The sequence below is a fragment of the Microtus oregoni genome, unplaced genomic scaffold (assembly GCF_018167655.1).
Source record: "Microtus oregoni isolate MIOR12 unplaced genomic scaffold, Mior012 000001F_ref0000356, whole genome shotgun sequence".
NCBI classification, from domain to species: domain Eukaryota; kingdom Metazoa; phylum Chordata; class Mammalia; order Rodentia; family Cricetidae; genus Microtus; species Microtus oregoni.
This window is the reverse complement of record NW_024543060.1, coordinates 93,651,873-93,679,764: the sequence shown is the minus strand read 5'-3', so window position 1 is coordinate 93,679,764 and position 27,892 is coordinate 93,651,873. Positions and strand designations below refer to the sequence as shown.

The 27,892-nt window shown below is 42.7% G+C and overlaps 1 protein-coding gene across 2 annotated transcripts; it reads left to right on the top strand.

Moving 5' to 3' along the window:
- The first annotated feature begins 298 nt into the window (after positions 1–298).
- Prdm4 (PR/SET domain 4) lies at positions 299–27,251 on the top strand. Of its 2 annotated transcripts, XM_041665753.1 has the most exons (12): positions 299–425; positions 510–716; positions 5,311–5,444; positions 8,135–8,320; positions 10,995–11,789; positions 13,503–13,652; positions 14,495–14,613; positions 16,091–16,176; positions 17,248–17,375; positions 19,545–19,859; positions 21,487–21,655; positions 25,733–27,251. In XM_041665753.1, the coding sequence occupies exons 3-12, from the start codon at positions 5,312–5,314 to the stop codon at positions 26,040–26,042; spliced, it is 2,391 nt and encodes a 796-aa protein (XP_041521687.1). In that variant the 5' UTR covers positions 299–425; positions 510–716; position 5,311; the 3' UTR covers positions 26,043–27,251. The 2 variants fall into 2 exon arrangements, with proteins under 2 accessions (XP_041521687.1, XP_041521696.1); XM_041665762.1 differs by lacking the exon at positions 19,545–19,859.
- The last annotated feature ends 641 nt before the right edge of the window (positions 27,252–27,892 follow it).

Sequence of the window (27,892 nt, the reverse complement as noted above, 5' to 3'; positions counted from 1 at the left end):
GTACATCAGTTTTGGTCTCCTAGCAACGGCGGGTCGATTACTCAGCGCTCGACTGGATTGAGGTCCACCTGAGCCGCCACGCTCTGGGCGGAGCGTCTCGAAGCCAGCCTACTTCCGGGGTGGGCGGGGCGGGCTCTCTGCGATGCGCACGCGCAGCGACTAGGCGGGGCGACTCTGCAGAAAGGAAGGTCGCGGCGTAGGCAAGCCGGAAACGCGCCCGGAGTGGCCGAGAAACCGGAACGCACCCCGGGAGGGGGTGTGGCCCTGAGAAGGCGGGACTGACTGGGTAGGGCGGGGCGGGCGGGAAACGTTACGGGAGCCGCAAGCGGGGCTTGGGGTCCCGGGCGAGCAAAGGCGCCCGGGCCGAGCTCCGGCCGGATGAAGAGCCGAGCGGGTGGGCCGGTGCTCCCCAGCGCGGGCCTCAGGTGGGCGAGGCGGCCGGGCAGGCTGGGCGGTCTGGGCGGCCGGGCGGGGAAAGGTCGTGGCTCATCACTTTTCTCCCCTTCCAGGTCGGCCAGCCGGGCTGCCAGCGCTTCCGGAAAGACAGCCCCGGGCGCGGCCCAGCATGCCCGGCCCTTGGCACGGAGCGCGGCCGCCGGCCCTCGGAGACGTCGGGAGGTCCGGGGAGGCGTGGCCACCAGCGGGATGTTCTAGCACGTGACCCCGGCCCCGGCGCTCTCCCGTCGGACGCCGGTTCCCTGCCCTTGCCCGCGCAGGTGAGGTGGGCCGGGGAAGCCGGGGAGATAGCGCCGGAGGGGGAGTCTTTGTGTGCCTTCGGAATGCACGTGTGACAGGTTAATGGGTTGGAGCACCCGAACCTACTACCCTTCCATCCACAAAAAAGTCCATCCAGAGTGCTAGTTGGTTCCAGGTGTGATTGTTCAGAGTAACTACACGTTGTTAGCTGCTTGACACCTTTTTCCTGTCTTTGAGTTATTGTAGCGTTTGTTGTTTTGAGTCGTCTGTTTTTGTAGTATCATCACCCTTCACCTTTGGGTTTTCCGGGATGCAGCCAGGGATGATGAAGTGCGGAGATTTAATTATTAATTGTGCAAAGTAGGTGAATTAGAAGGTACTGTGCCAAAACAGTATAGAAACAAACCAAAGATGGAGTTGTGTTTAGCTGGTATTTTTTTCAGAATCCTTTAAAAATTCTGTTTAGAATGTCCAAGAGAATATGCATTGAATGAAATTATTGGGGCTGGTCGCTGTGTCTTGCAAAGTGGCCGTACTTTTCCAGAAAGCAGCGTGAGGGCTGAACCTAACAAGTGATTATGTAGGTTGGTTAAAAACATAAAAACGGAATGATTTGCTGACGGTGTGAGGAAGACGGAATTCAGTATCTTTAGGCCTTGACTTGATGTGGGACAAGTGGGTAGCGTGGAATTGCCGATTCGATTGGGAAAACCTGTTGAGGATCACAATGTTTGTTCCTTCCTAATGTCTTTTATCTTTGAATACTTGTTTCTTTTTGGTTTATGGCTGTTGAAGTCATCACATTTTAAAGACTCACAACAAAGCAGAGATGTCCTGAGCCTGATCTGAACTGGTTTGAGAAGGCCTAGGGTTTCACACCGATGTTTATTCTGACATTATGTACTTTCAGAATACGAAGTGAAGACACTTCACTCTGCTCTAAAATGTTACTGTAATCGGTATGTTGTAGGCTTTATGGTGCCAGTGGTGATTTTGTCTTAGTAATGGTTGCAGCTGGGAGAAATTAGAGAGTCTGTTGTAAACCAGCTGAAGCCTAGGAACTTCTCAAGTTAAAGTAGCATGGCTGCTTTAGGCTACAAGGAGTTTCCACTCTTGTGCGAGGATAGTGTACCTCATTTACTAGTGCTTGTCACGGTCTTTCTGTCAGGGTGATGAGTGGGCATTGCTTTCAGGTCTTTCATACTTAGTTAAGTCCAAAAGCTAGTTTTATGATAACCCTATGGATATAGTATAATTCAAGAAACAAGTTTACGTAGGGCTTCATACCTCAACATTTAGTCTAGTCCTAATACAAATAGGACTCTGTAAACAGCAAAAACATTTTGTTTGTAATTTGTTACTAGGCTAAGAAAGAGGTTGGGCCTCTTAAATTAGTTCTGAGCTCCAAACTCAGCTATACCTCTGACTAGTTATGTAAGTGTAGTTTATTTTTTTAAATTCAAAATCTAGGCTTTCTAATCGTTAAAATGGAGTTAAAGTGCCAGTCCAGGACTGGAGAAATGGCTCGGTGAATAAAAGCACTGACTGTAGGGGACCTACAATTCCAGTTGGGTCACTGGAACCCACATAAAAAGCTGTGTGCAGTGGTGTGCATCTGTAATTCTAGCATTTCTAGGGGACATGGGAGGCCAGCACAGAGAATCACCTTGGAGCTGACAGATCACTGTAAAGACCCTGTCTCAACAACATAGAAGTTGAGAACTATCTCCAGACTTCCATGTACATCCTCAGCCCTCTTCATTACACTCATACATGTGTGTTAATTAGAAAAAGAAGATTACAAACTAGCTAACACTGGTTGCTATGACAGTACATGACAAGAAGCGATTTAAGGAAGATGGTGTATTGTGTTCAAGGGGACACAGTCCATCATGGTGGGAGGCTAGTCACATTGCAGCCTGTAACCTACCTTGTTTTTTTTTTTTTTTTTTTTTTTTTGGCTTTTCGAGACAGGGTTTCTCTGGGTAGCTTCTTAGGAGCCTGTCCTGGAACTCGCTCTGTAGACCAGGCTGGCCTCTAACAGCCTCCTGAGTGCTGGGATTAAAGGTGTGTGCCACCACTGCCCAATCTGCATCTTACCTTTTCAATTAAACCTCTCTGGAAACACCCTCATAGACAGACAGAGCTGTGTGCCCAAGTGATTCTAAGTCCACTCTAGTTGACAGTGAAGGTTTAGCATCATAGAGCCTTAAAGTATGCAGTGTAGGAGAGGCAGGAGTAAATTACTTAACCCATTGTTTCTTAAGTATAAAGTATGGTAGGAGGTTGTTAGAGATTTCATTTGAATTGTGTTCTGTCCATCGTCTGTAAACAATAATATGGTCTCTAAATCCTGATTAGAAACCCATATGTATGGGCTGGAGAGATGGCTCAGAGGTTAAGAGCGCTGACTACTCTTCCAGAGGTCCTGAGTTCAATTCCCAGCAACCACATGGTGGCTCACAACCATCTGTAATGAGTTCTGGTGCCCTCTTCTGGTATATAAGAATACACCCAGGCAAAACACTGTATACATAATAAATAAATTAATTAATTAAAAAAGAAATGACTTGATAAGTCAAGAGTGAGAAAAGAAAAAAAACCCAATATGTATATATTTGAAAATACTTATTTTTAATTATATGTGTGTTGTGCGTGCGCATGCCTATCCTGTGTATGCAGGTGCCCTTGGAGGCCTTAGGAGGGTGTGAAACCCCATGGAGCTGGAGTACAAGGTTTGAGAAGATGTGAATGCTGGGAACTGAACATGGTTCCTGCAGACTGAACTCAGGTCCTCTGCAAGAACAGCAGGGCTCTTAACCCGTGAGCCATCTCTCCAGCCCTATATATTTTTCTTTTGAGACAAGCTATTGCTATATAGTGTAGACTGGCATTGAGTTTATGTTCACTACAGGGTAAGCTTGGAACTTGTGGCCACCCTTCTGCCTTAGCCTCCCTACTTCTGTGCCCTCCCAGCTAACTAAAACTAATGCCTGTACATAACAATGGCAGTTAATGGCCTTTTCTGTTGGGAGCAGTGAGACCCCAGATCCTGAATTCCTTGTAAACAACTTGTTTTCCCCTGATTTGAGTGCCTACAGCTGCTCTGAGCACGAGACCTTCAGGAGTTCCTGATGGCAGGAGAGTGGTTTCTGGTGGGTTTGGCTGGGGCGTGGCTGTCTATGTAATCTGCTCCTGAACACAATAAAGGGGGCATTCTTGGGGAATTCAAGGATGACCTGTGTCGCTGTCTCTGTCTGTGTGTATCTGTGTATTTTAACCTCCACCCCCCTTGCCCGAAGCTCATGAACTGGGTGCCAGCGCACAGAGCGCAGACATGGGGGCGTGGTGCGCGGCATTTTCACTCGTTATTACTCTTGTAAGATATGCTCCGTGATATTGCAAGAAGGGCTGTACAGAAAAGGTGATTTCTTGGTTCTTCAGCCTTCTGAAAATGATCTGTGTATTAAGAGTCTGATGTGTTGGAACATCTTTGGCAGTCCTTTACAGGATGATTGATGCCCTTTTATTGAGCTGCTTTGTGATTTGAGGCAAATATTTTATCTTTGAGCCTTAATTCTTCATTTGCCTTACTTTGCAGAATTAGTTTTGAAGATTCAAAGTTGTTTTAGTAGAGTTCTAGCAAAGTTTGCTTGATGGCCCTATGTGCGGGTATTAAGGCTGTTAGATACTGATGACTGTCAGTGTGTGAGGGTATTAAGGCTGTTGGATAATAAGGTATGGATACTGATGACTGTCAGTGTGTAAGGGTATTAAGGCTGTTGGTCAATAAGGTATGGACACGACTGTGTGAGCGTATTAAGGCTGTTGATCAATAAGGTATGGATACTTATGACTGTCGGTGTGTGAGGGTATTAAGGCTGTTGGTCAATAAGGTATGGATACTGATGACTGTCAGTGTGTGGGGGTATTAAGGCTGTTGGATAATAAGGTATGGATACTGATAACTGTCAGTGTGTAAGGGTATCAAGGCTGTTGGCCAATAAGGTATGGACACTGATGACTGTCTGTGTGAGCGTATTAAGGCTGTTGATCAATAAGGTATGGATACTTATGACTGTCGGTGTGTGAGGGTATTAAGGCTGTTGATCAATAAGGTATGGATACTGTTGACTGTCAGTGTGTGAGATCCTTAGGCGAGCATGGTGCTTCTTTATGCCATTGACAATATGAATCAGACCCAGGATTACCTTTACCTCACTATAAAGAGGGTTAGTAAAACTTCAAGTACTTTAAAATAAAATGTCTAAAAGCTACTGGTTTGAGCAGGTAAGCCCAAAGGAAATAGTACCTACCATGAGAAGAAAAGATTGGGTGGTTTAACAAACAAAATAAGCCACTATAGCCAAAGCTGTAGATTGTTGGCTTGTGTGTTTGGTGCTTGTGTAGGTTTTGGAGGGAGCAAGATAGATGGAATTCAAGTCCTGTGTATGGTATGTGACATTGACCTGCATAGTTAACTCGGAATCACAGTCCTTCTTGTGGTTTTCGAGTCATGTGCGCGCAGAGCAGTTGGTCAGGTTCCATTCCCCATCTGCAGAGTCTCGGCTCTTTTAAAATGAGCTTACTGAGGTGGTGTATGCTCTTTCCTAGGATGAATGACATGAATTTGAGCCCAGTGGGGATGGAGCAGCTGTCTTCATCCTCTGTGAGCAATGCCCTGCCAGTCTCAGGAAGTCACCTGGGTTTGGCTGCCTCTCCCTCTCACAGCACCATCTCTGCCCCAGGTGAGTGGGAGCCACTGCACTCAAACATTGTGTTCAGTCAGCTCTGAGTGTGTTTCAGGGTACAACAGAGAAACTAGTGAGCGGCCTCTGCCAAGGGTTTTGTGTAGTTGTACCATCCTAATGGGAGTAGCATTTTTTTCTTTTGGGGTACTCTTTCATTTAGAGCTTTTTATCCAGGGCTTCTCATACTCAACTGATTGACATTGACATTGTGTCCCTAATTAATAGATGAGGATTAGGTTAAATTTTCTCTGAAGTTCCCGAAACATTTAATTGGGCTTGTTTTAGGTTGGAAACTGAGCATCTGTGGGAACATGCAAGGCCTGGCTTTGTGGGAAAGTGGTGAGAGAGATGGAGCTATGTGGGACTCCTGTGAGTATGGGCAGAAACAGGAGAGGAAGCTCATTTTTTTCCTCTCCTAGGCCTAAACACTTAACTCCCTTTTTTTGTTGTTGGGAGATTTTGTTCTATTTGAGAAAAGGTCTTGAACCCAGTCTTTTTTTTTTTTTTTTAAGATTTATTTATTATGTATACAGTGTTCTGCCCACATGCATGCCTGCAGGCCAGAAAAGGGCGCCAGGTCTCATTACAGGTGGTTGTTAGCCACCATATGGTTGCTGGGACTTGAAAACTCAGGAACCTTTGAAGATCAGCCAGTGCTCTTAACCTCTGAGCCATCTCTCCAGCCCCTTGGACCCCAGTCTTAATATAACCAGGGTGACCTTGCAGTCTTGATCCTCTGGCTCCATCTCTCAAGTGCTGGGATTACAGGCCTGTGCCACCACACCTGGCTCTGAAACCCTTTGTCTACTTTCTTTCCCTCTCCTATTGAAATGAGAAATGAGTAAACTATTGATTGTTCAGGATATGTAGCCTCATAATGTTGTATTGGACTTATGCTTAGTATTTTAAGTAAAGTGTAAAAGATGTTTAAGTAGTTATTTGTAGAGAATTTTATCCTGAATTAATAAAATGCAGCAGCCAAGCCAGATTAACTAAAATTAGCATTTCCTTCCTTAAAGTGTCAACACAAGAGATTTTTAAAAAATTAAAGTTTATTTGTGTGATTTGTTGGATTCTTGTTGAAAACATGGTGCTTCTTTACACACTGATAATCTGAGGCAGACCCAGGATCACTTTTGTATATACCACATATGTGCATTGTGCCCACAGAGACCAGAAGAGGGAGTCAGATCCCTTGGAATTGAAGTTTCAGATGGTTGTGAACTACCATGTGGGTGCTAACACTCTGAACCTGGGCACTTTATAAGTGTAGCAAATGCTTTTAGCTGGGCCATATCTCCAACCCCACAGAATAAAGTTATAAAAGCATAGTAGTGTATGCTATAACCTCAGCATTTAGGCATATAGGCAGAAAGGAGGAGTTGAAGGCCAGCCTTGGCTTTGAAACTTGAAAAGAACTGTTAACCTGTCTATCTCTTAGGCATTTCTTTAGAAGATAGTCTTTAAGAAAAGGTTTATATTAAAAAATACTTCCTTTGACCAAAATATGCAAATCAGCACTAAGTTGGTGGGTTTTCATTTAATGCTTGGGCACAGTAAAGGTTGTTTAAGCATTTCGTACATGGGTATAATCCAGGGTGGGTAAAGTTCAAACTGTTTTGATTATAGAGTATAACACGTAGATAAAGGGCTGAAAAGAAACACATATAGATCCATATCTAACTTTAATGTGGCTGGATTCCAAGTATAGACATACCTGGATTTTGTTTGTTACATTTTTAGACAGGGTCTCTCACTATGTTGCCCAGGCTTGGCCTAAACTCAAAATCTTTCTTCCTCTGCCTTCTTGGTACTGGGATTACAGTAATGCATCACCATGCCAAGCATTTGAGTGTTTTAAAAGTGAAATGTGTAGTGATTAAAAAGGGAAAATAAAGCTTTAAAAAAGCTCTCACTAGTCGGGTGGTGGTGGCACACCTTTAATCCCAGCACTTGGGAGGCAGAGGCAGGCGGATCTCTGTGAGTTCGAGGCCAGCCTGGTCTATAAGAGCTGGTTCCAGAACAGGCTCCAAAGCAACAGAGAAACCCTGTTTCGAAAAACCAAAAAAAAAAAAAAAAAAAAATTAACTGCAATAGACCACACCTGTGAACAGTTGTTTTTTTAATGTTTATTTCCCTTAAGGAGTCATTTTTTACTCTTTGTAGTGATGTGTAAGTATATGCACATGAGGTTCTGGCCTGGAGCTAGAGTTACAGTGATGTGGCTGCTGGGAACTGAACTCTGGTCCTGCTGGAACAGTACATGCTCTTAACCACTGAGCCATCTCTCCAGCCCCTTGTTTTTGTTTTTAAAGTAATTTGTTCTCTGAGTTGTTATTTAAACTAGATTGTTAATTGTTTTGGTGTTTGGGAGAAACAACTGGAGTACCAGTTTAGCACTTTAAAAACAATGTGCACACATACACACTAATTTGAGGGCCAGGTTTGGTCATGCACACTTGTAATCCCAGCATTCCACTAGGTCATAGGTCAGCCTGGGCTACATAGATCCTTTCTGAGAAGTAATCTGGGGACTGGGAATGTTTGGTTATGGTATAGATGTTATCCAATAGTGTCTTGGGTTACAAAGGGCTACCAGGGAGATTATTCTGTTTCTCTAAATTCTAAGTTTTTCCAGTGGTTTTTAGATACTAATCTTTTAATTAAGAAAAAAAATTTTTTTCAAGGTCTCCCAGTGGCAATTCCAAACCTGGGTCCCTCCCTGAGCTCTCTGCCTTCTGCCTTGTCTCTGATGCTCCCCATGGGCATTGGAGATCGAGGGGTGATGTGTGGGTTACCTGAAAGAAACTACACCCTACCTCCACCGCCTTACCCGCACCTAGAGAGCAGTTACTTCAGAACTATTCTACCTGGTAAGTTTTATAGTTACTGTGTTGGGAGAAGATAGGGGAATGGGGGATGGAACCCTTCTACCTGGTAAGTTTTATGGTTGTGTGGGGGAGGTGGATGGAACCATTCTGACCTCAGTTTTTGTAGATTAGGATTAAATATCTTTTTTTCTGTCATTATTGGATAGCAGTCTCTGGATTTGTTGATAATGCATATGGTTTAATATGAAAGAAGCAGTTTGGTAAAGATAATTCTTTTTCATAGTGTTATTAGTGTAGTTTTAATCTTTTTAAATTGTTTTGATGTTTTTGAAGTGGTTTTGGTTTTTTGGTGGGGTTGAACCTAGGGCCTCATGCATGATACAAAGGCATATTACCATGAGCTACTCCGAAGCCCTTTTTTATTTTGAGATTGGGCAACTGCCTATATAGCAGAGAATACCTTGTTTCCAATTCTCTTGCTTTCCACCTTCAAAGTACTAAATTATAGACATGAGGAATTTTTTTTTTTTAATTTTTTTTGGCTTTCAAGATAGGGTTTCTCTAGCTTTTGAGCCTGTCCTGGAATTAGCTCTTGTAGACCAGGCTAGCCTCGAACTCACAGAGATCCATCTGCCTTTAAAGGCATGCGCCACCACCACCTGGCAGGCATGGGGATTTTTATTGTTGGTTTGAGACAGGGTCTTGCTTGTAGTCCTGGAATCTGCTGTGTAGGCAGGGCTGGCCTCAAACTCAGTGTCGGGATTATAGATGAGCTCCACCACACCTGCTTTATGTTACTTTTTTTTTTCTTGCATGTGTATGAGTGTGCAGGTATGTGTTGGTGCGTGTGGAGGCTAGAGGTTAATGCTGGTTGTCTTACTCAGTTGTTTTCCACCTTACAGAGTGAAGCTGGGTCTCACTGGACCCAGAACATGCTGAGTTAATAGTTTGTGTTTCAGTGATCTGTGGGATTATAGGTGGGTCACCACACCCTCCTGGAATTTTACATGGGCATTGGGGATATAAACTCAGGTCTTTTAGAGTTACATAGCAGTGATTTGTCTGCTGAGTAATCTTTCAGTTCCCTATGGTATAATTTTGTTTTATTTATTTATGTATTTTTTTTTTTTTTTGAGGCAGGGATTCTCTGTGTAGTCCTGGCTGTCCTGAAATTCACTCTGTAGATTAGGCTGGTCTTGATCACCCCTCTGCTGCCTGAGTATTGGGATTCAAGGTGTACACCATCCACAACCCCCCAACTCCAGCTAACCAGTTTTTATATAAAGTGAATATTGATTCTGTAGTAATTCTAGTTTACCAGCTATCTGTACTGCTTAAGTTTATTGACTTTTTATTCTGTTCTAAAAGTATTATATATACTCTTTCAGACAGTTTAGCAAACAGGGAGAAAGGGAAGCCACATTGTCCTTCTATTGGACTTGTGGTTTTTGGGAGTACTGATGGTTATGGTTTTCATGATTTAAGACCATGATTCTCTACCGTTGTGTGTCTCTTTTACTTTGTATTTGTCCTGCTACTGCAGTGGTTTTCATACCCTCTCTCCATCCTCCTCTGAAATAGGTTTTCACTGTGTAGCCCTGGCCGGCCTAAGAACTAACTCACTGTGTAGACCAGACTGACTTTGAACTCAGACCCTTGCCTGCCTCTGTGCCAAGTGCTGGAATTACAGGAGTGTGCCTTCGAGCCCAACACCCATAATGGTCTTTTTAGATAACATACTGGTAATTCCAATGTTTAGGAGGCTGAAGCAAGGATATCAGGAATGTAGACTCGACTGTGTCTGTCTCAGAACAGACAGACTACTGAATGTAATGGCATATTACATCAGTATTGTTGGGCAGCTTGGTTTTTCCAGGTTTTATTGTCATTATAGCTTATGTTCTTAGCTATTATGGTGTTTTTGTGTACATTTACATAATAACATTTAGGCATTTAGGGAAGGTTCTTGTAAATGGAACATTTTATTCAAGACAGTGTGGTCACTTTTGGGTTCATAATGTGCTGTGTTTTAATATATATTCTCCTACCAGAAGTACCTCAGATGTAGTTTAATAGTAAGACTTTTTTTTTTTTTTGAGACCCTGGATGTGATCCTAACAGGTCCCCCGCAAAAAAAGTTTCTGTAGTTTTGTTTTGAATCAATTTGCTTTGATAATTTTATATAAAAGTTCTTAAATCATTTTATTGCTTATTTACATATTTTATTTATTTTTTTTTAATCTATTTATTTTGTTTTTTGAGATAGTGTTTCTCTGTAACAGCCCTGGCTGTCCTGGAACTCGCTCTGTAGACCAGGCTGGCCTCGAACTCACAGAGATCCTCCTGCCTCTGCGCCACCACCGCCTGGCTGGCTATATATCTACCTACCTATCTTTCTTTTTCTTATTTATTTACTTTTTGTGGGGCAACTTTTAGTATCTTAGGACCGAAGAATTGAGGACCACATAAAGATTAGAGGTCCTATTTAGGGTGTGTCTAGTTGGCTTTGTCAGATCAGCTTCATGTGTTTAGGATTTGAGTTTCATAGAGAAACTCAGAATGGTGTATGTACTACTTGTATAGATATTGATTAAAGAAGTAGCAGGATCTTTAACTCAGTTGTATTTGTAAGGAAAATGGTTCCTAGCACTTGAAATTTCTTATATATAATAACAGTGTGATAATATCTCTTCTCTGATATCTCTTCTTTTCTCAGGCATTTTATCTTACTTGGCTGACAGACCGCCTCCTCAGTACATCCACCCCAACTCTATAAATGTTGATGGTAATACAGCGTTGTCTATCACCAACAGCCCTTCAGCACTAGATCCTTATCAGGCCAATGGAAATGTTGGATTAGAATTAGGTGTTGTTTCAATAGACTCTCGTTCTGTGAACACACATGGTGCCCAAAGTCTTCATCCTAATGATGGCCATGAAGTGGCATTGGACACAACAATCACTATGGAGAATGTTTCTAGGGTTACCAGCCCAATCTCTACAGATGGAATGGCAGAGGAGCTTACAATGGATGGTGTTGCAGGAGACCATTCGCAAATCCCCAGTGGCTCCAGAAGTCATGAACCTCTCTCTGTGGATTCTGTGGGCAACAACCTGACAGCAGACACTGTAGGACATGGTGGTGTGATACCCATTCATGGGAGTGGTCTAGAGCTTCCTGTGGTCATGGAGACAGACCACATTGCAAATCGGGTCAATGGGATGTCTGACAGCGCCCTCAGTGACTCCATCCACACTGTGGCCATGAGCACCAACTCTGTAAGCGTGGCACTCTCTACCTCACACAACCTCGCCTCTCTAGAATCTGTTTCCCTCCATGAAGTTGGCCTTAGCCTAGAGCCTGTGGCTGTCTCTTCCATCACGCAGGAGGTTGCTATGGGGACAGGTCATGTAGATGTATCCTCAGACAGCTTGGCTTTTGTACCACCTTCGCTGCAAATGGAAGACTCCAATTCAAACAAGGAAAACATGGCAACCTTGTTTACAATTTGTGAGTGTGCTTCTCTGTTCTCTTCTGGAAATTCTGGGTTTTGTTTTTTTAAAATTACATGTGTTTGAGGGTTTTGCCTGCATGCATGTGCATGTACCACCTGCATGCCTAGTGCCTGCAGAAACTAGGACAGTGTTGGATTCCTTGGAATTGGAGTTACAGATAGTGTGAGCTATCATGTGGGTTCTGGGAACCAAACCTGGATCCTCTACTAGAATAGTGAGTGCTCTTAATTGCTGAGTCCACTCAATACTGGTTTTAGAATGCCATTGTTTTGACTAGTGTTTGGTATAGTCTGATGTTAGTTAAGGGAGTATAGCAAGGAATTTCACTTTGGTATTTTTCTTTGCCCTCCTATTACCCTTTTATTAATCTGATGCCACTTTTTCAAGTCAGATAATATATGTGCAGTTTGTTGGTTCTTACAGACAGTATAGTCATGTCTGTATTTTACCTGTTAGTTGTAGCCCTGTGATATGAAGGTATCTCTCAAACAGCCTTACAGGAGTGAAACTTGACACAAGTAATCTTGGTGATATACATTGTGTTCTTTCAGCATGTGCCAGAAGATAAAAATGCTAGGTCACTTTTATAACTTTGGGAAATGTATATTGCTATACAGTGGTTTGTCTTAGAGTGTATGAATTACGATAGTTAGGCATGTAAAGGTTCTGTATAAAAATGGTTGATTTGTTGGTTTTCACTTTGTTCTTAAGCCATGCAAGAAACTTCATCTGCGCACTGTCTGCTGTGCTCTGCCAGATGCAGGGGGCAGGGCACAGTTACCAAGAGTACAGACCTTGAGGACTTGTGCCTGATGGGAAGCATGGATGAAACACAGGCCACTGTAGTACATAATAACAGTAAACGTGTCATGATGGGATTCATGCTGCTTACGAGTCTGAAGAACAAGTAACTAGGTGTGGAAGGGTGAGCATGCCAGCCACAGAGGGCAGCATATGTGTTAGCATAAGCCTGAGGACATTGTAGGAAGACAGGCGTTGGCACCTGCGCGTGCCTAGAATGAAAAGAATCATACATGGTTCAGATGGCCGCAGTGGAAAATAGGGCTGAGGCAACAGTCTCCTAGGGAGACAAGTAAGAACAGAACGTACCCGTAAGGGTTCTAGGAGTAAGGACTGGTATGGGGTTCTCCTGTAGTGTGAGCCGTTAGATTTGTTGGAGGCAAGTATTGTAGGGAGATAATGCTGAATTTCAATGAAAGGTGATTTTCTGTCTTCACAGAAGTAAGATGAAAAAAGTAAACCTTTTGTGGAATTGTCATTTAGAGAATGCAGATAGCATAAGGGGAAGTGTTAGAAAGAAAGCTCTGTCTCCTCCATGAGACACACTACATAAACATTATGCTGGAAGGTGGGGCTGGATCCGTTTTAGATGCTGATTCAGTGTGTAAGGTGTTCAGTAGAGATGGTTAATGGAGTTCAGGAGGGATTACCTAGAGGCATGACCGTGGGAGTGGGATGAAACCGTCTGGTAAGGGTACAGAAGAGCTTTCGCATAGAGTGAACAATCGGGTCCAAAATTCAGAAGGCAGTCAGTTAGAAGCCCCTCTGTATTGATCTTTAAAGTCTATGATAAACGTAATTAAGACCCTTCTTACTGGTTAATTTAGTAATTAGCATTTGATACCAAATGGAAATTTAACTTACATGTACTATACCCATCTGTGTCTTTCACGCATGCTGTCTGCAGGGTGCACTCTCTGTGACCGAGCCTACCCCTCAGACTGCCCTGATCACGGCCCAGTGACTTTTGTTCCTGACGCACCAATAGAGAGCAGAGCAAGGCTGTCCCTCCCAAAGCAACTTGTTCTCCGTCCATCCATTGTGGGGACAGAAGTCGGTAAGAATACTGGAAGTTTCCTTTCCTTATGGGATGGAGTTGTCAGTCTGTGTGTAATTAGTGAATTGTTGATCTAGATAGAAGTCAGTGATTTAAAATGTATACTGTTAGGGAATAGCTGACTTCTGATGGTGAGAACAATAAAGCCTATGAAAATTTAGGGTTGAAGTCTCCCCTGAGAGTCAGAATTGAACAGAAAGACAAATCCTGGCCTGAGTCTGTGGAGACCTCTGTTCTCAGCTGTTCCATCCAGTCACAACTACCATGCCACCATGCTGTGCCCTTTGAAAATATGAAATCAGGTTTATTATTTTTCAGCCATAGCTCAGGGATGAATCCTGAAAACACTAAACAGCTCAGATAATACATGCAATAAGATATTTCAGGAGCTTAATTTATATAAATTGCTTTTTTTTGATAAACTGTTCCTTGGTCTCTTGCTTATTCCAAAATAATATGGAGGGATGTAGGTTTTGTTTGTATACAGAGGGATTTGATTTTGCTTTTTCTGCATTTCAGTTTAATGTATGTGTGCACGTGTGCGCGTGTACACTTAGCATGTTTGTGCGAATACATGTGCACACATGCCATGAAACACTTGTGAAGGTCAGAGAACAACGTTTGGTAGTGGAGTCATCAGGCTTTAGGGCAAGTACTGACCCATCTTTCTGGTCTGTTACTGTAGGCTTGGACCCACAAGTCTTAGCTGTCTAGGGTGGCTGACACATCAGAAATTGTTAGCGTTAGTGAAATGAGATTTTTTTGTGCGGGTTGAGCTCCTTGCCTCAGTACCCTTGTTAGCTGTTCAAGTCATTCTGTGGTTGGTGTCCTTCCATTGATAGGTGTATGGACTGCAGAAACCATTCCTGTGCGGACTTGCTTTGGGCCTCTAATTGGTCAGCAGAGTCACTCCATGGAAGTAGCAGAGTGGACAGACAAGGCAGTTAACCACGTCTGGAAGGTCAGTGTTGAAGAAACTTCTCTGACTTTTGGCTGCTGCTGTAACCCACGCTGGCTTCAATCTCTGAGTCCTCCTCTTCAGCTTCCCAAATGTTGGAATTATCCATGCCACTGTCATGCTTGACATTTCGGGTTGTTTTCATTATTTTGTGATAGTTTAAAAAGGGACAAGTCAGCCGGGCATTGGTGGCGCACGCCTTTAATCCCAGCACTTGGGAGGCAGAGGCAGGCGGATCTCTGTGAGTTCGAGGCCAGCCTGGTCTACAAGAGCTAGTTCCAGGACAGGCTCCAAAACCACAGAGAAACCCTGTCTCGAAAAACAAAAAGAAAAAAGAATAAACAAAAAAAAAAGGGACAAGTCAAAGTTATGCAAGACTGAGAGTGCATTCACCTGTCCATTATTTATTTTGTATTACATTCTCTTATTTCTGGTGTAAAAGCATTACAGCAGTGTACCAGCTGCTGAACAAATAGGGGATAAGCCGATACAGTTTTTATTGTATGGATTATTGCCGTGATTTTGGTCTCTTTCAAAGATTTATCTGTATTTTTTATGTGTGTCTGAATGCATGTGTCCCACTTTGTGCAGTACTTGTAGAGACCAGAAGAGGGTGTCAGAGTCTCTGGAACTGGAGTTATACACACTTTGAGTCTCCATGTGGGAGCTGAGAACTGGACCCAGAGTCTCTGCAAGAGTAGCTACTGCTCTTAGCCATCAGGCTATCTTAGCTCTCATTTTAATCATTTTACGCATTTTGATTTCTTGTGACTGCTGAAGCTATGAACTTTGTTTATAAAATAAACGTGTTAGTTTTTTTGTTTGTTTTTGTTTTTTGATTTAATTTCAGTTTCGTTTTTTTTGAGACAGGGTTTTTCTGTGTAGTCTTGACTATCTCTGTAACTCACTTCATAGACCACACTGGCCTCAAACTCAGAGATTGCCTGCCTCTGCCTCCTGAGTGCTGGGATTAAAGGCATGCCTGACATAAAAGTCACTTTTAATTAACCAAACATTCCTTTAATATTTGAAATAAGGAATAGTTCTATAATTAGTTACAATTATTTCTCTAGTTTTCTAATGGGAACATGAGGTTTTGACATCAATAGCTATATTAGTAGCATATTAATATAGAATCTTAAAGAATGCTGGGTACAAAAGTGAAACAGGGAGGCAGTGCATCATAGGGGACTTTAATTTGGATGTCTGACTGGAAAAATGGGTGGGGGTAATCCTCTGTCCTTAGGAGACAGTCATTCCCACTGTACCTACCTGGTAGTGTTGGTAAAGACAGACAGGTAGACTGTATTTTACCTTCTTAGCCAAAAGGCATTCAAGAATGACTTCATTCTGTACTTGGAGCAGCACCTAAAGACTGCTGATGCTCTCTCTTGTGGGTCTGGAGACACGAACATAGAGAGGGCGCTAGCTCATTACTAACCGAGTTCTCTTGATGTGTGTGCTTGCCTTCTGTTGGCAGATCTACCACAGTGGTGTCCTAGAGTTCTGCATCATTACAACTGATGAAAATGAGTGTAACTGGATGATGTTTGTGCGCAAAGCCAGGTAAGGGGGGGTTTAGATGGGGGCTGTTACCATTCAGATAGTTTTTTAGTAGGAAAATTTACACAAAATATGCAGAACACAAGTTACCACACTTGACATGCTTAAAGCCCAAGCCTTTTCAGCATTCATTCTGTTGTAGCTGATTGGGTGACTGTAAAGCAGAGTATGTCTTTTTTAAGTAAACATTTTATTCAGCTTCTGGTGCAGTGAAGAATGATACACTCATCCATGAGTTTGCCAGGGAATACCTCTTCATATCAGTGATAGTCTTTTTCAGGCTTTTATTGGAGTTAGTTTTTGTTAGCTTTCTGTCTTTATATATTTGGCATAAAGAAAATTTTAAGACTTCATGGGCATTGTGACTCAGGCCTATGTTACCCAGCACCCAATACTTGGGAGCCTGACGCAGGAGGATCCTCTACAAGTTCTAGGCCAGTTAGCTTGAACACGATTGGGACCCTCAACATTAACAGGAACACTTCATTTTATTTACCTTTTGATTGTTTTGAGATAGGATCTCATTATGTATATCGGGCTGGCCTGGGACCTGGAGCAATCCTGTCACTACCTCTTGAGTACTGGGATTACAGGTGTGAATTACCCATGCCTAGGTACTTCTTTACTCATTATGCATCTAGTAACAGTCTGTAGTGTTTCTGACTGTAAAGGGTAACCACCTATGTAACCCAGTAAGTTTTTTTCCACAATCCCTAATAGGGTAGATAGAGAATGACAGAAATGATAGAATAGTTCCGTCTAAGCTTTTATATTGGGTTCTGCTATAGAGGACTTGACATATCTAGTGTATATTCAGAATTACTGTACTCAAGGGGTAGGAGATGTAGCTTAGTGGTAGGATTGATTGCCTAGTTTGTGAAAGGCTTTAGTTTGATGCACAGCACTGAATAAAAAGCACCCTTAAGCCAAGTATGGTGGTGTACACCTGTAGCCCTAGCTGATTGGCAGGCTGAATGAAAAGTTAATTGAGGCTAGGAGTTTACAACCAGCCTGAGCAACATAATGAGGTCTGTTCTTTTATACTTGATTGATCTTTTCCATGTGACTATGTAGGAACCGTGAAGAACAAAATTTGGTGGCTTATCCCCATGATGGAAAAATCTATTTCTGTACCTCACAAGACATCCCCCCTGAAAATGAACTGCTATTCTATTATAGCCGGGATTATGCTCAACAGATTGGTAAGTCTGTGACCAGTAAGAGAGTTTGCCACTACTTTTATTGTTCATAAATAAAGCGGAATAAACCTGATAGATCCACGGAGCGATGGAGCAAGGGTCAGCTGGCCATCTTCTCCACCTTCCCAGATTGAAAAGATGTGTCGTTCTTTCCAAGTCCTCCTTCCTCTCTGTGGCTTTCTGTCTTCATCTGGGTTGGCCTGAAAACTCTGGTTTATTATAGTCAGCTGAATTGGACTCCACCCTCTGAATCAAGGTTTAACTCCACTGGCAGTTTTGAGAACAATACTAACAAATCTCCCATGATAGATTGCACAGTGGTAGCGTTATGAAAGCAAGTTGTTAGCTCTTTATGTGTGAGGTGACAGAAATCTGTAGTTCTTCACTAGGTTGTTACTGTTTCAAATAAATAATCTTTTGTGGTAGGACTTTGAATCAGGGCTTGCAAATCCCTGAAATTGCTTTTTTGAACTTCTTGAAAGTTAGCAAAGTCCCTTGGGTTTGATTTAATGTGTTTTTTGCCTCTTTCCAGTGTGTTACATTGACAAGTTTAAGACTCTGTGCACTTAAAATGCAAATTATTTCCCAAGGAAAAAGATCTTTTTTTTTGGCTTATTCTTTTTTATTATTATTTATAAATCATTTACTTTTCTTCTATGACCGTCTATATTTTCTTAAGCCTGTTTTTTCCACATAAATTTTTAATTTTTAAAATTATTTTTATTGAGCTATATATTTTTCTCTGCTCCCCTCCTTTCCTTCCCCCCTCCCCTTCTACCCTCTCCCATGATCCCCATGCAACTAATTTATTCAGGAGATCTTTTTTTTTTCTACTTCCCATGTAGATATATTCATGCACGTCTCTCTTGGGTCCTCTTTGTTGAAGTTCTCTGGCATTGTGAATCATAGGCTGGTTTTTCTTTGCTTTATGTTTAAAAGACACTTATGAGTGAGTACATATTGTATTTGTCTTTCTGGGTCTGGGTTATCTCACTCAATATGTTTTCTAGATCCATCCGTTTGCCCACAAATTTCAAGATGTCATTTTTTTTTTTTCTGCTGTGTGGTACTCCATTGTGTAAATGTACCACATCTTTATCCATTCTTCTGCCAAGGGACATCTAGGTTGTTTCCAGGTTCTGGCTATGACAAACAATGCTGCTATGAACATAGTTGAGCACATGTCCTTGTGGTATGATAGAGCATCCTTTGGTTATATACCCTTAAGTGGTATTGCTGGGTCTTGAGGAAGGTTGTTTCCTAATTTTCTGAGAAATTGCCATACTGATTTCCAAAGCAGCTGTATAAGTTTGTGCTCCCACCAGCAATGCAGAAGTGTTCCCTTTACCCCACAACCTCTCCAGCATAAGTTGTCATCAGTGTTTTTGATCTTGGATATTCTTACAGGTGTAAGATGGAATCTCATAGTTGTTTTGATTTGCATTTCTTTGATGGCTAAGGGTGTTGAGTATTTCCTTAAGTGTTTTTTCAGCCATTTTAGAGTCATTTGTAGAGAGTTCTCTGTTTAGGTCTGTACCCCATTTTTTTTTTCTTGGATTATTCTTTTGATGACCAGTTTCTTGAGTTCTTTGTATATTTTGGAGATCAGCCCCCTGTCTGCTATAGGGTTGGTGAAGATCTTTTCCCATTCTGTAGACTGCCATTTTGTTTTGTTGACCATGTCCTTTGCTTTACAGAAGCTTCTTAGTTTCAGGAAGTTCCATTTATTGTTTCTCTCAGTGTCTGTGCTGCTGGGGTTATATTTAGGAAGTGGTCTCCTGTGCCAATGCATTCAAATGTACTTCCCACTTTCTCTTCTATAAGGTTCAGTGTGGCTGGCTTTATGTTGAGGTCTTTGATCCATTTGGATTTGAGTTTTGTGCATGGTGATAGATATGGGTCTATTTTCATTCATCTACATGTTGAATATGCTTTCTGAAAAAGATCTTAATAATCCCATGTTTACCAAGTACTTTTTGTGTGTTCTGGTGTACTACTTTAGATGACAGGAATTTGGCACTGAACAGGGAGTTTTGGTTTGATGGGTAGTGAGCAAGTTAGACATTTGGGCAGAAGGGGAAATTCTTTGATTTCTTTTAATCATCAGTAATTAATGCCAAGAATAATTTTGAAATTAAAGTAACAGGAGATACTGATTTTATTTTTTTAAAGGTGTTCCTGAACACCCAGATGTGCACCTCTGTAACTGTGGCAAGGAGTGCAATTCCTATTCTGAGTTCAAAGCTCATCTGACCAGCCACATCCATAGCCATATCCCTGGCCAGGGCCACAGCAGCAGCCATGGGCCGAGCCACAGCAAGGAAAGGAAGTGGAAGTGTTCCATGTGCCCCCAGGCTTTTATCTCTCCTTCCAAACTCCACGTTCACTTTATGGGTCATATGGGCATGAAGCCCCACAAGTGTGATTTTTGTAGTAAGGCTTTTAGTGATCCAAGCAACCTGCGGACGCACCTCAAAATACATACAGGTAAGCTGTACTGAACCGTCGACATGGAGTTTTTATAGCAATTAGAAATTGTAGCCATAAAGATTTGTCTGAAGAAATTATTGGAGGTAAAGTTGTACTATTATCATAGAAAGTATGATGGCTAGAGGTAGGCTGTCACTGGGTGGTAAGCCTCGGGAGGTGGGAAACCTAAGGCTACTAGGAGTGTTACTTCCAGTTACAAAGGCATTTCATTTTAAAGAGTCCTACTGTGTAGCTTGAAGGAGTCCGGAAGAATGTAACTAATCAGAAGTTGATCCTAGTGCTTCCATTTTAGCAGACGGAGTCCATCAGAGCACCCACGCTTCCCTTTTGTAGCTCTTCCTGCCGTTATTCAGGAGTGCTCAGTAAACACTGCTGTTCTCATGTTTGAGCTTCCGTCAGTTTCTGCAGCTCTTAAAAAATGACTTATTTGTATTCTGTGTTATGTGTATGGATATTTTGTCTGCATGTATGTAATCCCTCAGCTCTTTTCTCCCATGCGTACTACAAAATAACCAGTGAGATTTTAACTTTCCTGGTTGACTTGTCTGTTCTACAAATTACTAAAAGGAGTTTTTTCTTCAGTCTCCATTTCATTAGGACTGGGTGCTTGGAGCAGGGACCATGTGTCCTTCAGAAACACTCACTGTACTGGGTGCTTGCAGAGACCATGTGTCCTTCAGAAACACTCACTGTACTGGGTGCTTGGAGCAGAGACCATGTGTCCTTCAGAAACACTCACTGTACTGGGTGCTTGCAGAGACCATGTGTCCTTCAGAAACACTCACTGTACTTTTTCTCCCTCCTTCCCCCATATCACCCGCCAACCCCTGATCTAGAGTTTTCTTAAAATATACTTAGAAGGATTTGATTTAATTTTTGCTTTGTGAGATCATGCTATGTTTAAAAAAAAGAAAAATACAAACTATTCAATGGAAATATTGTCTTTAGACCTGTAGACATTTGCTATAGTTTGTGAGTTGTTATCTCTCTCTCTCTCTCTGAGTCTCATTAGCTATAGGCTAGCCTCATACTTGATTGCTGAGAATGACCTTGAATTTCTCTCTTTCTCTGTGTAATAGTCCTGACTGCCCTGGAACTCACTCTGGCCTCAAACTCAGAGATCCATCTGCTCCTGCTTGCTGAGTGCTGGGATTAAAGGTGCACGCCACTGCCTTGATTTTCTGACCCTCTTGTATCCACTCTCCAAATGCTGGGCTCTGAGGCATGCACCACCATGCCCGGCTAATGTGATGCTGTTAGTTGTATCCAGAGCTTTAGGTATGCTGGGTAGGCATTCTGTCAGTGGTTACATTGCTGACCCCACATTCTTATAAATTAGCTAGGCACTGATATAATACTTTTTGTTTTTCTGTCTTCAAAGTTTGTATCATGTGCCATATGTATGTGTAGATAAGAGGTCTTAGGAGGTCATGTTTACTGGCTTTAATTTAGGTTATAAATGGAATGGCCTCGACTGTTTTTAGGTAGGTAACAGAGGGGATGAAGTGCTAAGCACATGCCAGTTTTGCTTGATTCTTACTTGGACTGTTCTCCAGACGTGCCTGCTTGTCTGAGAATCTGTAGTCACTTCATTCTCAGTGTGATGTTGTGGGTTAATCTGCAGGTCAGAAGAACTACAGGTGTACTTTGTGTGACAAGTCTTTCACCCAGAAGGCCCACCTCGAGTCCCACATGGTCATCCACACGGGTGAGAAGAATCTCAAGTGTGATTACTGTGACAAGCTGTTTATGCGGAGGCAGGACCTCAAGCAGCATGTGCTCATCCACACACAGTAAGTACTCTGCAGTGAGATGTTCCCCGCCCCTGCGGTGCTGAGTGAGCATCTGGTTCTTGTCCCTGTTCAGGCTGTTGCCTCCTTTGCTCCAGGTCGCCAAGGAGTGCTTAGGTTTTATTGTGGAAGATTTCACTTCCCTGTTTCTTTCCTTATTTTTATACACTCTTTTTTTTAATTTTTATTTATTTTATGTGCTTTGCTGTTTTGCCTGAGTCTATGTCTGTGTGAGGATGTTGGGTCCCCTAGAACTGGAGTTCCAACAGGACAGTGGTGAGCTGACACGTGGGTGCTAGGAATTGAACCTGGGTCCTCTGGAAGAGCTCTCCAGCCCCCTTTTATACATTGTTTTTATTTAGTTTTTATCTATGTTTTTAAAACATTTCACTTATCAATATGTTTTTATATGACCTCTGATGCTCAGCGTTGTGTTAGGAGATAGATACGGAGAGGAAAGACATGGTCTTCAGAGAGCTTCAAGTCTGGGACGTGAAACAATAAGTAGTTGCCATGCTGATTTGCATGGGAGGTTGAAGACCTTGGAGAAGCAGCACTTCAGCCGGGTACAGCAGTATACTCCTATAGTCTCGTCCCCCAGGACACTGAGGTAGATGGAGGATTGTGAGTTAGAGGCCAGCAAAAACAACAGGGCTGCTGGGGAGGTGGCTTAGCAGTTATACGCACTGACTGCTCTTGCAGAAAACTTGGGTCTTATTCCATGGTTCCACATGTTAGGCTCCCAACCACCCATAACTCCAGTTCCAGGGGATCCAACACGCTCTTCTGGCCTCTGTGGGTACCAGGCAGGCAAGTGGTACAGAGATAATACATGCAAGCAAAACATTGGCACACGTAAAATAAAAATAGATCTTAAAAACAAAATAAAGGGTTGGCAATACAGTTAAGTATTAGAGCAGTTGTTTAGTTTAAAATCAGGGGTCCAATCCCCATACTGAAGAGGGGTACGTAAGCCAATCCGAGGGGTCTGGTTGAGCTTAGTCATAGGTCAGTTAGAATTAAGAAAATGGGTGGAGTAAGGAAGGAGAATGGATGATTCTAGATGGTATCAGGGTGTGAAATAACAGGCAGAAACACAGAAGCAGAATGTGTGTGGTTTTTTTGTTTGGTTTTAGTTTTGGGGTTTTGTTTTTTAGGCAGGGTTTCTCTGTAACAGCTGTAGCTGTATTGGGACTCACTCTGTAGACCAGGCTGACCTCAAACTCACAGAGATCCACCTGCATCTGCCTCCTGAGTGCTAGGACTAAAGGCATTGGCTACCACCATCCTGTAAACCTGTTTCTTTATGTTAGAAAATAGAGTACTTTGGAGAGAGTGGTGAGAGGCAGAGCCTATGCCGTGAACAATCTTTTTTGAGGTAAGATGTCATGTGTCCCTGGCTGGCCTTGAACTCACCATGTGGTTAGGGATAACCTAATGAAATGTGGGTGCTGTGATCACAGGTATGTGTTGTTTGTTTGGGGATCCAGTTCAGGCTCTGGGTGCGAAGCAGGCATCTACAAACTGGGCTACTTCCCTGTTGAAGGTCTACCAAGGAAATTAAATTTCATTCTCAGAATGCTGGTGCGCTGTGACAGATCTAGCTCCCTACTCACTGCCTTCGGGAATAGTTCTGTGCTGAGGGTGTGTGTGTTTGTGTGTTGAAATTGTGGTTAACAGAAAAATAATTTAGCATTTTTTAAGAGTTTAGTTCACCAATATGTATCTGTGTAGTTGTGCAGACACTGAGGGACAGTAAGGAAAGGGGTGTCATGACGTAACCTCCTCTGTGAAGACTGTGCTGTGTGGTGGACAGAGGGCAATTCAAGGGGTCTAGGGTTTAGGGGGATGTCAGGCAGCAGATTGCCTAGCAATGTTTTACTGAATCTGGGCCTAAGAAATGGTCTCTCTTGCAGTAGTCATAGTGGTGGTAGGCAGATGTAAATAGAATTTGTTGTCCATTGTCCTTAGCTTTGAACAGCTGTTAGAAGAGGGAGAATTCACTGTGTCTCTGTGTAGCTCTGGAGCCTGTCCAGGAACTCTCTCATAGACCAGGCTGGCCTTGAACTCAGAGAAATCGCCTGCCTCTGCTCCTGAGTGCTGGGATTAAAAGCTTGCGTCACCACCACCCGGCTTGAGCTTTATATCCTAAAGAGTCTCTGGTTTTAGCTCTTTTGCCTACTTTCTAATCACAGTATAACCAGAAACACTTCACAGCTGAGAGCCAGGATCTATACCTTAGTTATTAGCTCAGGTTGACCCGACCCCAGCCTCCTGATTAGCGGGGGTCACAGGGAGATACCACTGTATCTGCTACCATTACAAAGAATCTTTTAAGCTTATTGATTTGTATTTGCTTGTGTGTATGATACAAGCATGCCATGGTTTTCACGGGGGAGATCAGAGGACAACCTGTGGATTCCTCCCTTCCTTCACGTGGGTCTTGGGGATTTAACTCAAGTTGTCAGACTGCTGAGCCGTCTTGCTGGCCCTATAAAGGGTCTTTTACAACGAAGTCATTAGTTTCATTTCTAGTGTGAAACTTTGGAAAATTGGACCCTGATTATTAAATAGAAGTTGTATTGTGTGAGAGCTTGAAAGCTCTCTGGGGTCGTGGAAATTCTCTCATCAGTGCAGATGCATATAAGAACGCTGTAACAGCAGCATCCTAGTGGAGAAAGTAGCCATAATCAAGTTGGACATTGGGCACTTTGCAAAATGAGCCAGCCATGGGATATACTAATTTTCAGAATGTCTCTGGCAGATGGGGATGTTATTTCTTTCTGAATACCACACAATGTAATTTTGTGGGGAAGTTTTGTTCACCTATTGAATGTAGGCTGAGTTTTCATCAGGACCACTGGTCCCCTAATACCCACACAAAGACTTACTATTAATTATAAATGCTCAGCTGATAGCTTAGGCTTGTTACTAACTACTAGCTTTTACATTTTAGATTAACCCATATTTCTTATCTATGCTCTATGGCACAATCATCTCTCTGCATCTCCCGGTGACTTCCCGTGACAGCCATTCTTTCTGTGTCCACAAGTCCCGCCTAGCTACACTGACCAGTCAGCTCTCACATCTTCATAGCGTGCAGAATGATTATTCCACAGCATGAGCTTCAGTTAACCTGTGTCTTTTTATTTTAACATTTGTCCTCTCTGAGGTTTAAACATAGGTTAATACTTCTTCCTTTTGGGGCGTGCGTGCCCACGTCCGTGATGAATCTGAATCAGGCCCCTCCACATGCTAGGCAAGTACTCTAACACTGAGATACATCCCCAGGTCCTAACCGTTCTATAAAGTAGCCGTTTTTTATGTAATTTGTGGTCATTGTTCTTTTTATCAGGGCACAGGTCTCTATAGTTTCTGTAGCTAGTCCTATTGGTTAGTTTCAAGTTTGGTCCCCTAGAGGTGACAGTATTGTTGATATGATCTGTTTAGGGGTGAGAGGTGTAATTTTGTGGTAGAGTGCTTGGTTAGTGTGCCGAAAACAGAATTATCTTTTTTGACCTTGAAGATGGGTGCATCTTTTGATGCAAGTGTTTTTCTCAGTATATATAAGAAAAACACAAATAGAGAAATAAATGTTCATGGAGTCTTGCTTGTGAAAATATAAAACTGAAAGTCTCCAGAAAGACAGTTGCAGACTGTTTGTATGTAAATACTTTATTTTTTTTTTTTAAGATTTATTTATTATGTACACAGTGTTCAGCCTCCATGTATGCCTGCAAACCAGAAGAGGGCACCAGATCTCAGTACAGGTGGTTGTGAGCCACCATGTGGTTGCTGGGAATTGAACTCAGGACCTCCGGAAGAGCAGTTCGTGCTCTTAACCTCTGAGCCATCTCTCCAGCCCTGTAAATACTTTATTAATGGAAAGGAACAAACTATAGTTATGTAACTTGAGGGAATTTCACAGGTTTCATATTCAGTGAAAGAAATCTATACTGGATAGTCCTCTAGGAAGGCAGAAGCAGCCAGTTCTAAAAGTTCCTACAAAGGCCTAGTTGAGGGAGAGTGTGTGGCTTGTCATTTATACTCACAAAGCAGATGTTCTTGTGTTCCTCTTAGGGAACGCCAGATCAAGTGTCCGAAGTGTGATAAACTATTCTTGAGAACAAACCACTTGAAGAAGCATCTTAATTCTCACGAAGGAAAACGAGATTATGTCTGTGAGAAATGTACGAAGGCTTATCTAACCAAGTACCATCTCACTCGGCACCTGAAGACTTGCAAAGGGCCCGCCTCCAGTTCCTCGGCACAGGAGGAGGAGGAGGACGACTCTGAAGAAGATGATCTCACAGACTCTGTGAGAACAGACGACTGTAGGATGGGCAGTGCCATTTACTCAGCAGACGAGCCTCTCCCCACACATAAATAGAAGGAAAACTGCTCGGATGGACCATGCATCGGGAAATCACAGAACCAACGCACTGCAGTGGTTTCTAATGTGGAATGCTTTCTGATCCTTCCAACCCACTGTCAAAAGTGGACTGAGTGGGATAGCTAAGGCAGTTCATGAGGAATATCCATATGGGATTCTTTAGGGTGGACTGGAGACAAGGCATGTGTCTGCCCCATTTTTAAGCAATGGGTGGCGAGGAAAGGGTCAGCTTTTGATATCTGTTCTTTATTTGCTTAGTAATTTGGGAGATGTATTTATGCCTGAATCAGCGTGGCCTTTTGTTCTTACCAATCAATTTATCTCATTGTTCCATTCTTTTTTCCTCCAGTCAACATGATTTGACCCCAGCCATCCCCACTGTTGACTACATATTATGCACTATTGTAAGGTGTGCATCTCACAGCAAGAATTGCAGCACAGCAGATCGAGTGTTTGGTGATTGTAATAATATATATATATATAGAAAAGTAACACCTGCCTACCTTCTGGCCACTTGCGAGTTTAGATCCTGCTTCTCCATCTCAGGTGTTGAGGGAGCAGGTGGAGCAGCAGTCATGGGTCAGGACAGTGGCTGGTAGAGGAAAAGGCCCAGAAAACCACCTCCAATGGAAGCCAAGGTTAGCCACCTGGTTATGTGTACATTCACTCCTTTATGGTTTGGCCATGTCTCTGACTTCAGGAAAGCCTTCCGTTATTCAGAGAGTACCTGGAATTAAGTATCCAAATAATGTCTGCTGGGTAGTCTCCTGTTATGGACTCACCTGACAAGACTACAGGAGGAAGAAGGGGAATGATCTTTTATGTAGGTTTACTTTATGAAAACCATTAAAATGTTGCTGACTGAAAGCAACATGTAGTTCCAAATGCATTGGTGGGTTTCAGTTAGGCCTTCCCAGTTTTCTTCCTTGCTAAAGGTCCTCACCAGCTAAGCGTAGAGGATACCAAAGGATTTGGAAGATAGAGAAGTCACCATGTGGGTCTGTTTTCAGGTCCCTGTGAGCAGGCACAGCGCTTTTGGCAAGAAGGAGAAATATCCTGAAGGTGACAGGGTTGATGGAACAACCTTGAGTAGAGGAAGGACTCTGCTGGGAAGGTTTTGCTGCTAAAGTATTTATGGGATGAATGTATTTCATTCAAATCTGTATTCCTTTAGGAAGAATTAAAGTCAAAAATTTTTAATGAAAATAAGGCATTTCTTATAATCTTTTGTAGAGGATGGACTCAAAGGTTAAAAGAGAAGAAAGCTTTTAGCTCTGAGATCGTATCCTAATTGTTCCTGTGTAACGGTGCTTAGACAGACTCAACTTCTGGGATTTCTAGGAAGGTCTACAGCTGAAGGCAAGTGCTGTGTGTGGCTCAGAGTGAGTGCTAACACCAAGGCGTGAAGCCTTAGTAGTGCTCAAAGTAATTTCTTCCTTTTCTCAGGAGCATGCACTCGATTAAATTCCTTATTGCCCTGCACAGAGATGCTCTTCAAACTAGAGCTATTCAAGCTAAACACCAAAACAACCCAAGGCAAGAGGAAGGGCGGAAGATTCCTGCTGAGGATGTATGGTGGTGTTTCTACCTTTGACCTCTTGGGTTTAAGTGGGACTAACACTTCTCTGCCTAGTTGCAGGAGGTCTTGTCCACGATTGCTGCTGGGTCAGTGGCCACACCAACAGGATATGGTAAGTGTGGGCTCTGGATCCAGAGTCTCTGGGATTTATTGGGGGGATGATAGCTTCGTGTTTCAAATAAAAATATTAAACAGAAAAGAAAATAACAAAAACAAAGAAGAAACCATGTAAAGAGCCAGCAGTTTGAGGCACTGTAGGAAGAATGAG